The sequence below is a fragment of the Aplysia californica genome, unplaced genomic scaffold, assembly GCF_000002075.1.
Source record: "Aplysia californica isolate F4 #8 unplaced genomic scaffold, AplCal3.0 scaffold00141, whole genome shotgun sequence".
Taxonomy (NCBI): domain Eukaryota; kingdom Metazoa; phylum Mollusca; class Gastropoda; order Aplysiida; family Aplysiidae; genus Aplysia; species Aplysia californica.
In genome coordinates, this window is record NW_004797411.1 from 884,959 (window position 1) to 896,112 (window position 11,154).

Consider the following 11,154-nt stretch of genomic DNA (forward strand, 5'->3'; position numbering starts at 1 on the left):
CCCCCCCATGTCGTCTTCCTTGTTTCCACTCTGCCGTTAAGGTCCCCCATGACCGTCACATAATCTTTGTCATTCACCGTGTTTAAAAGGTCACTCAGTTGATAATAGATCTGATGTCGCTGTTCTTCAGGATATGAGCCATTGCATGGTGCATATATCTGTATTTGATGCCACTCAATAATTATCATATTCTATGGTGATTCTTGTATCAATCTCCCTCTTTATACCGTACTTGTTGAATTTTATATTTATATTCTTCAAATCTGTGTTTTGCTTTTTTGGTTTAGTTTTAGCATGGGTTTAACGGCACTTGAAACACAGATAGGTCATAAAAGCGCCAAAGATTAGAGATGTTACAAGAGAGAGACATACACAGAAAAGAACGCGGACAGAATGATAAGGACGGTTGATTGTTAAAAAGAAAAAAAAAGGAACAAACCACACCCAAAGCACCGCCAACCTCCTGCTTGAGTTATGTATGTAAGATTGAAACTGCTTTTAATTTTAATCATTTTCCCCCAAACGCAAGTAAAAGAACTCTTTAAAACAAAATAAGTGAGGGTTTTCTTTTGAAAATCAGACCACTATTATGGAAAGTTTGCCCGTTTCTTTGTTTGGATAAAAGGCATCGGACTCCAGACGTCACGCTTTTGACGTAATTAAACGATATATAGAATTTTACTGTTAATGTACTTGATTTTTATTTTTAGATATTGATTCTACATAAAACAAGATACAATATTATATCACAATGGTTACGATAAAAACATTATTAAGAATTTATATGACTTTTTGGATTTTTGGAAGTTTGGTGGCACAAAATGCAGGGCAAAAGTTTGGCCAAATCAGGGCGAAAACTGATTTACAAAAATTTTCGCTGATTCTGAACTAACAAAGATAGCATATTAAACATTTTTAAAGCTCTGAAAACAGAAAACCAAGCTCATTCCTAAATTCAAAATTGACTGCCCTTGGAGAAGTTCGGAAATTTCACTAAAGTGCCTAAAAATCCCCAGTAAAACTGCCGAGTCTGGGGGGACAGTAGGCATTTTAGTATCTTGACTTTTCAAAAACCCGTTGCTTAATATCATTTTTGGTTTTCTATTTCAAGGCTTTACCTGCTTTTCCTGAATATGAGCCTGTGGTTCCTTTCTATGGCTAGGATTTTTCTTTGCTGGTTTGGTGATTTTCTTTTTTAACATAAATTTCATAGTCCAGTTTCCATAATATAACACTCAGCGGAAGATAGTATGATCTCTAATTTTAAAAAAAAAAGTTTTCAATGATAACTGAAGGAGAAGACGAGAATTATATCTTGAAAGAAACAAAGCCTTCATGCATCTGTGGCACATATACATACAACTCAGAATATTTTATGTTACTGCTCACTAGCTTTCAATTTCAATATGGACAATCCATTTTAAGATAAAATAAAGCAGCAGCACAAACGAAAATCATTCAACATTCACCCCCACCCACCTTTCAAAATATCTTTCTCTCACTAAGTTAGAAGGATTTTCATGGTAATCGACTCTCTCAAAAACTGATTTAAGAAATATACCTCTTTATTTTAAAGGCTACATAGGAGAAGAGTCATAACACAGTTACTTTTCGTTACGAAGAATAGGGTGCATGTCACGTCCTCTTGTAAAGGGAACTTGCTACCTTCCTGTAAAGGTGGGGTTTGTCGATACCAAACAGGATTGACCACAGATACATTAATATGAACACAAGACACAGAACACCACCACGCCATGTTGATCAGGCGCCACGCACCAAGTGTAATGACTCTTTTATTGAAGAGCTCTCATTCAGTATGAACAGTAGTTTACCTTGGCTTCTATTATTATTATATACTATTAATCAGTCAAAACATTAGGGTAAAACTATATTATTGTTACATCTTCCCCCGTTTAGAGACTGTTGATTGTTCGCAATACTAGATCAGCATAATGTTCATTATGATACTCATAAATATTCGTTACATTTATTTATGATACTGAGTCAAATAATAAGCTTTACTGTCTTTTGCAAGGGGTATATTTTGACTTCAGTTGTTCGATCAATTGATATTACAATCTTGTGATAAACACGATTGTGATACAAATTTCTTTAAATGTTCACGGTGATATATAGGCTTAAGCTAGGGTAAGCAACGCTTCAAAATGCTAAACTTAAACATTATTGATAGTTCACAAGAGGATTTCTAAACTTAATTTTAATTGACAATCCAAAAAGGGAACCGCCAGCCTGTGAAAGTACAGGACTTGAAAATCAATGTTTCCAGAGGGATCCAAGGACAGTTTGCTTATCTCAGAATGAACTGAATAATGTCCTCATCACGGTATGACCCTATTTGTAACCAGGCTACACGGTTACTAAAATATTTTTAATTCACAGATGCATACTTGTCATAATTGTCTACTGTTATATATATATATATATATATATATATATATATATATATATATATATATATATATATATATATATAAAGAGATAGATATTATATACAAACGTGTGTATATATATATATATAGATGCATGTGTATGCCAGACTGTGAGACGGAAGAAATAGCGTGTGAGAATGAGAGAGAGAAAGAGAGAGAGGGAGGGAGAGAGAGAGAGAGAGAGAGAGAGAGAGAGAGAGAGAGAGAGAGAGAGAGAGAGAGAGGGAGGGAGAGAGAGAGAGAGAGAGAGAGAGAGAGAGGGAGGGAGAGAGAGAGAGAGAGAGAGAGAGAGAGAGAGAGAGAGAGAGAGAGAGAGAGAGAGAGAGAGAGAGAGAGAAAGAGAGAAAACGGAAAAGTTTTTCTATCTGTAGAGAACGAGTGTATTTATGAATGTTTCTAGTTACCCACATTTCAATTTTATTGTGACCTTTCGTGAATCTTTTAGTGAACGCATTTCTCATAAAAAGTTTTACACACATATACATAGATATTATGCATATTTTTTTACGTACACGAATGTCGATTAATTTTTAAGATGAGATGTCTTTTTTGATGTAATACGCATTGAGCATTTTTTTAAGAAAATGGAAATGTGCGGTATAAAGGATATTTATTATTATTATTATTATTATTATTATTATTACTATTCTTACTATTATTATTATTATTATTTTCATTATTAGTATTAGTATTATTATTATATTATAATTATGACTAGATACGGACCAGTTCAACGAACGGTGATATAATAGTGATAGGAAATCCCAAGACAAAATGTTTGTACCAGATTCATTGTCGTAGGACCTCAGTGTAGACAACAGTGCTGGTTTTTATATGTGTCCTCTGGAACTCCGTCCTGGGCAGCAGGTCTTTTTGCATGTATTGTAATAGAGTCTCTGGACTCAACACGACACATTGCGACATACAATTGTCCATGTGAAAAAAAAATCGCCCTGTTAAGAAACCCGTATCCTGTTTAAAGTCTGCCCCTGAGCTTTATTAGCAGTCATTGCAAAAGCAGGTCTAACTGTCCAGCAATGGGAAGAAGATTTCCCAACAGGTGGTACAGGTTGCCCTGGATTGTGAAGGTTGGATTGAAGCTCTGTTCAGCTTGTTCACTGCACCCAATTGAAGCAATGGCGACAGCATTATTGTATGACCTACAGTGTGGCTAAAAAGAGCTGCCGCTCTGTGTTACACCGTAATACTTTTAGTTCGTGAAGGCGTGCAGGAGGTATAGGTATACTAACTTTGCCAGTTTGACAGCAGAATGTGTTTCTCTCTTCTCTCCATCTTATGGCATTGCAACGGTCACAGACGACACTGAATTCACCGTAGTCAAGAGTCCGTAATCTCCGTCTCAACTTCAGTTTCACTAAAGGACTGTGTGTTGCACGCCAAGGCCAGCGTTGACCCATTTTTTCTTGCCCAGCACGCTCAAGGTCGTCCTCCAGATTCTGACAATTAGAAGATAACTTCTAATTGATAGCCGCCTTTCACCATTTCCTCTCGCTTTCACCTCTGTATCGTGAGGTTAAACAAGCTCTACGTTTACTACATTATTAACTAATTGGCATGGGCATCTTTCTCCAAACAGATCTCGATCTAGATTGACATCTTGTTGCTAAACACTCCAAATCAGTCTTGAATTATGTACTCTAAATGTATCTAGGATATAAATATATATAGAGAGAGATCAAGATATAAAACCTTGCCCTATAAAAAGCTACGTAGAAAATATGCTCCAAATTTGGAAAACGTCAATACAACGAGGTGAACATTTTGTGGGTTCAAACGAACTCAACGTGTTGGGGATATCACTACACCCAGAAAGATATCTATATCTAGAAAAAGTCAAAGCAATGAAGTTTGACCTGAAGTACCCATCGACACAGCGAAACACACATCCAAACCAAGTTTGATATCGAGATTCTAGATCTGGAAACAGTAGAAGCAGCTTTGTAAACACAAAGTAGAACTCTGTGGCACACATACGACAACGCACAAACTGCAGTTCTGTTCTTATTAACAACTCCAAATCAGTCTTGAATTCTGTGATCCAAATATAAATCTAAGAGAGAGAGAGAGAAAGAGAGAGAGAGAGAGAGAGAGAGAGAGAGAGAGAGAGAGAGAGAGAGAGAGAGAGAGAGAGAGAGAGAGAGTCTTGTTCTATAAAAAAAAAACTACGGACCAAATACGCGCCAAATTTTGAAAAAGTCAAAACAACTAAATAAATATTGTGTGGGTTTCAGTGAACTCTACGTGTTGGGGACGTGACTACACCAAATGTATCTAGAAAAAGTCAAAACAATACTAGTCCTTCTGGAACCGGGCTGGAATGGTAACTTTCCTGCCACTTCTGGTATACTACAGGCGCTATTATATGAAAAGGGCGCTCAGGAAACGATGATGGTAAGAGTGGCTCTTTTTGTCGGGTAGGCTGTTTTTCCAGACAGAAACGACATTTGACAACTTTATATCTAATGTCTTGACTAATGTAAGGACACCACACAGATTGGTTAGCCCTCTCCCTACATTTATTGATGCCCATGTGACCCTCATGAATCTTGTCTAAGACTTATTTCTGCATAGACAGAGGAATCACCAGCCTGTCTCCCTTGGTAAGTATTACATCGTGAACACTTGGTTTACTACGAAATGGAAAAAAAAAACCTTGCTGCTACCTTACTTTTGTAAGCTGGCCACCCGATCATGGTGTATTCACAGGCCATAATGACATGCTAGTGTAGCTGCCTGGCTGTTTTCCTGGCGTAAAGGATTTGTGGACAACATGTCTGCAACGTACATTTTCTTTCCCCGAGTGTATTGGGCTTGTATGTTAAAGGGTGCCAATAGAATCAATATACGCTGACAACGGAGTGAAGAGTCCTGTATATCTTTTGTGTTTATCAGGGGTACAAATTGCTTGTGATCTGTCTCAAGGCGGTCCAACAAGGTAACAATCAAAACGCTCGCAAGCCCAGACAGTTGCTAGGCTTTTCCTTCTGTTTGCGCATGTGGACAGCGTGTGTCGCTGGTCGCACTGAGTCGTCGTCTTGTTGCTGTAGGAGTACACCATAGCTACTGGCGTCTGAGCTCACTATATAAGATTTTGATGGGTCAAAGAATCAGGCTATAAAGGAAGAGGAAGGCCACGCAAAAGGTCGATCAAAGGTGTCAAGGGAACCCTGAGAAAACATAAAATCAAAACTGAGCGAGCTCTGAGCTGGCCTACCATAGAACGCTTCATCTCCCATCGACGCTTAACGGCAACAGTGGATGAAAAAGTAAATAAGTAAAAGTAAGTAAAGAAGACCAAGGTAGGTGCAGATGTGATCAATTCTTTGATCTTGGCGACATCTCCCATTTGTGACGGTTCCCAGATCCACGCAGTCTGCTTCTCAAGAAGATGAGTTAGAGGCTGCACAGTCGTTGACAGGTGGGGAAGGTGACGCCCCAAAAAGCTGACCATGATGCCCATGAAGCGTAAGAGCTTTTGAACATCAGCTGGTTAAGAAAGTCTACAATAGCCTCTACCTTGGAAGGTAGAATGCTCACTCCTTTGCCACTGATTTTGTACCCTGAGAATTCGATTTCTTTCTTGAAGAATTCACCTTTTGAGTGTTTAAACTTCAGACCAGCGTCTCTAAGCCTGGCCATGACCTCTCTCAGGTGGATATTGCGTTCGGTCTCGTCTCTGCTGAAAACTAAGATGTCATCAGAAAGTTGGAGTACTGGTTCAAGAATCCTTCAACTGTTCGCTGAAAACTCTTTGGCGCAGACGTGATCTCTTGTGGCAGACGTTGGCAAACGTAGTGACCTTTGCTGACTCGTCGTCTAGACGAATCTGAAAGAATCCAGATGCTGCATCCAGCTAGCTAAAAACAGTCGCTCCTAGACGTTTATGGAGAATATCTTCCAACGGAGGCAAGGCACACCTCTCTCTTTTCACGGTTTTGTTTAATTGTTTAAATATGTACATATTCGAACATCTCAGATTTCTTCAAAACAGGTACTATTGGCGGACACCAATGAGGTTGGTTGCTGTATTTTTCATATCACCCCTGCATCTTGTAGACGCTGGCAATTCTGCCTTGACTTTCTATAGAAATGGAATTGGAACAAGGCGGGCTTTTTGAACTGAGTATGGCTGACTGTACTCTGTCAAAGTAATGTGCACAGGCTTGTACCTGACTTATTAAACCTCCTATTAAGTTCAGCAAACAATAGATTATTAATTCTATACTTGACTCCAGGGATAACTGAGTCTAAACGTAGGATAAGACTAAGACATACCGCTACACCCTTATTGAGAAGATTTTCAGTGTCCGCCTGCAATTGTAGGTTAACTCCTTAGACTGAGCTGTGGCTTGAAACTCCCCTTCTATCTTGATAACTCCCCCTGGGCTAATTAAAAGAGCTCGAGATGTGGAGAGCTGAAGTTTAGGTGACAGTTGATCAAACTTTAATCTGGAAATGACTGAAACGTCTGCACCCGTGTCTATTTTGAAGACCGTCTTTCGACTACAAAATTATGACAAAGGAGAAGCTCTAAGGTGGCTGTGGATATGAACACTTGCGATTAATCGAACCGAGACTGAAGACTTCTTCGTCATTAATTACTACGTGGGCTATGACCTACAGACAGACGCAAATAAATGTTAGTTTCTTTCAGTTATAACGGAGTTTACCTTTGGCAGGACACGTTTTATCCTTGTTATGTTTACAACCACAATTTCCACACTTGTTAGTTTCGGACATGTAAGAGTTCTCTCCACTGCTAGATTCTTTATTATAACTCTGGGCTTTGCCGAGCTAGTGAAACTGAGAAAGTTGGGAAGAATGATGTCCTCTTGAAAATTTTGCTCTCGATCTATCTGAGTGCACAGCACCCATTGTTGTACGCCGCTGAGTACTGGGTTGTGTTTTGACTAATTGATTATGTGGAGCTGTACCTACGGCTGTAGCCTAAATTAGATTTTGTTCCAGTTGCAATTTCTGAGACACTTCTTTGTCTAGCAACCCTATCACCTGGTGAACTCTTAGAGACCTTTCTTCCCAATCCCCTAAATCACATGTTCTCGTGGGGATTGTCGATATCAAACAGGATAGACCACAGACACATGACACAAAACACCACCGCGCATGTTGATCAGCCGCCACGCACCAAGTGCAATGACTCTTTTATGGAAGAGCTCTCATCAAGCATGAACAATAGTTTCCCTTGGCTTCTATTAATCAGCCAAAACATTAGGCTATAACCATAATACTGTTACACTTCCCCAGTGGCGGCTCGTGGTTTATGGAACTGACAGCGGTCATTCACGTCGACTATTTTCCCTCCCCCACCCCCTTCCTTCACAACACACACACACACACACACACACACACACACACACACACACACACTCTCGCACACACACACATACAGACACACACATACACACACACACGCACGCACACACACACACACACATGCTCTTTCTCTCTCTTTCTCTCTCTCTCTCTCCTTCTCTCTCTCTCTTTCTCTCTCTCCTTATTTTATACCGCTACTTTCGCCATCACCACCCCCTCCCCCACTCACACACACACACACACACACACACACACACACACACACACACACACACACACACACACACACACACACACACACACACGCACACACACACCACAGTAAACATAATATAATGTGAAAGAGCTAAAATATGCGGTAGCCTCAAGAAACAATATTATGAATAATGTAAGATGGAAGTTACTGAGATTAATAGAAACTCACTTGATCGGCACAGAAAAATAAACACACTACTTGAGTCTAAGCTAGAAAACAAACTGAAAGTGAGAAGCAATAAACCGCTTGTCCTGGCCTCCAGTACAGTACTTTACTTGTACTTTCTACATCCCCATACAAAATATCGACGTGCACTGGACCCGTTAAATATAATAAGAACTGCTCTGTAGGATGACAAAAAGTCAATTGCTACTGTACCAGTGACGCTGTCCCAAGCAGATCAAGTCTACAATCAGATGCTATACAAAGCTGGACAAAGCACACAAGTTTCCGATCATTATGTCATCAAATGTACTTCATCGCACTTCTCAGTTCTTAGAACTGAACACTGAACACTGTGTTGTAACAAAGTGGGGAAATGTGCCAAATGCTAATTATAGAGCTTGGTGTCTAGCTGGGGTGAGGGTTGAAAAGAGTAGGGAAGGGAGGGGGTTTTCGGCCCAGACTCTGACAGCCGAGTGTCTATCGCTTCTCGTTAAAATTTTCCTTATATATCTTCACTAGACGATTCCTTCTTTCGCCGGCCAGACTCCTAAGGGCCAGGTAAATTATTAGTGGGGAGAAAACGATGAGTAAATACCAAACAGGAACTATAGGTGGTTAAAAAGTCAATAAACAAAAAATAGTAGTGCCATGCTAACAATAAATGTTCTGATAGTAGTTAGAGAAAGACTGAATGATAAATACATGTTTTGCTGATAAAATAATACATGTGTCTGTGCTGCTCAAGACAGTCTCATTCTTAATTTTGTAAGCTACAAAGAGGCCAATCTGACAATTAAGGGATAGACTAATCTTTCTGTGGACTGACTGTGGATTTGGCCATGGGACTGACGTCCTCGCTAGGCCTAAGCCAAGCCTGCCGTGTGTTTGGCCTCGCACGTAGTACGAAGTTCCGCGACGTGACGGTTTGACGGGAGACGATTTAAAGTTACGAGCCGGCGCGATAACAAACGTGAAGGAATGAGGTTATGTCGCGACAAAACAACAGTGAATCCCATTTGTCTATTTGAGCGCCTTCAAATCGGCAAGGTGCTTTTGAATGTTGATACATGTTTGTTTGGATTTACTTAAAACTGAATGAAAATCGTCATCAGCAATAAACCTCTAGTCAACAGTTTAGTTGACAAAAATCTGACCGGCACCGCCGGTCTTGCCCAGTTAACAAACCGCCTCTGCACTTCCCCTTATTTCCCTTCATTTCGTCTCAAATAGTCGAATGTTGGGATGTATGGCGAACAAGAGCTATGTCACAGTCAATGGTTGGTCTTGACAGGCAAAGATCGATGAGAGCCAACTCCACAAGAATTTCTACGTATGTCGATAGGAGTGTTGCAATCAGTGACATCTGTTAGCTGATTTCGAAATCATAATAATAATAATAATAATAGATAGCATTTGTATAGCGCACATCCCCGCTCAGCAGCAGGCTCTATGCGCTTTACACTATATTATTACCCCAGCAGACCATAGAACACTCCGAAACATTCTCAGCTTCCCGGGAAGCATACAGTGCGAGCAGCCGATTAAGCGCTCAAACACTAACAAACTGACAAGATCGTTCGCTGTCTATAGCCGGGTACCCATTCCCACCTGGGTGAAGTGAGGAAAATTCGTGTAAAGTGCCTTTCCCAAGGACACAACGTCGGGCCCTTGACGGGATTCGAACCCACGACCTTACGGTTGCGAGTCCGAGAGCCTAACCACTAGGCTATGTAGCTTTTACTTTGAGAGCAACACAACATTTCTTCAGACTTACTTGAGTTTAGTGTTGATCTTCTTTATCTCATCCTCTCCCTCTTTCACTTTCATTTTTAGAAGCTGAAATCAAGAGGGGGGGGGGGGCGGGGGGGGGGGGGGGTATTTTTAAAAATCATCTTGGAGTTGGGCGGCTGAGTGTTGGGGGCGGGTAGGGGGGGGGAGCTTTTAATTTGTTTTCCTAGGTTGTTGTTAGGTTGGTTGGTTGGTCTGTTGGTTGGAGTTATTTTAGTCTTTTCTGCAGTTGTTTCCTGTTTATTTGGTGGTTATTTTTGGGGATAGGGGCGATAAACAGCTCACTAAACTCAATTTTGTTTGCATGGCTGAACCCGCCATCTCAGGTAAAAAAGTATGTAAAGTAAAATATACATTCCATGTGGAGGAGGGTACACAACTCCCATCAGAGCCTTCCTTAAGATACAGAAGGTCATTCTTACCATCATCCATCAAATTTCTTCCATCCTGTTATAAGTATTCTTACGACCTTTTAGCATACATCAGAATACCATTGAGTTATAATCAGAACACTGAATAAGTATCTAGTTCTAGCTTAACATTAATATTGTTTATATTATTGTTCATTTATATTATGTATTTGACTGTATGCCCGTTTGCACGTGCAAGCACACTGCGTATGTGTGCATGTTTGTGTGTTTGCGCGTGTGTGCGTGAGTGTATGTGTGTACGCGGTGAAACACCAAGGTGCCAGTGTCTAGACAATAAAGATGTATCGTATTTTTTCTTCTCATCCTGAGATTCGAACCCCGTACGCCTACGTGCTCGCTGTATTCACCATAGTACTTGGGAGATATAGCTTTTGAATGATTTCTCCAATATTATTGGAACACGGGGCTAATCAAATTATCGTTAAATCAAATTATCGTTATTAAAGCTGTGTCTAATGAACAGGTTTCAAGTGTAAGGTTTAGATTACGGTAATGAGCCTAAAATGCGAACGTACATATATACTTTTATGACTTTTTCTATCATTTATTAACAAAATTCCTACTTCCACATAATGCAGGGCACCGCTTTCTTCTCCTTCAGCTTGGGCTTCAGTCTGACTTGCTAGTGAGACTTTTGTGAGTGGGCGTTTTTGTATTGGTGTGTGTGTGTGTGTGTGTGTGTGTGTGTGTGTGTGTGTGTGTGTGTGTG

General features: G+C 40.2%; 1 protein-coding gene across 2 annotated transcripts in view; it reads right to left on the minus strand.

Annotated features, from left to right (window-relative positions):
- The window catches only part of LOC101858624 (ELKS/Rab6-interacting/CAST family member 1), a 178,013-nt gene that overhangs the window by 113,285 nt on the left and 53,574 nt on the right, over positions 1-11,154 (minus strand). For both annotated transcript variants that reach the window (XM_005096891.3, XM_005096892.2), the window contains exon 10: positions 10,001-10,062. In XM_005096891.3, the coding sequence (XP_005096948.1) occupies positions 10,001-10,062 (62 nt within the window). The remainder of the gene's footprint in view (positions 1-10,000; positions 10,063-11,154) is intronic.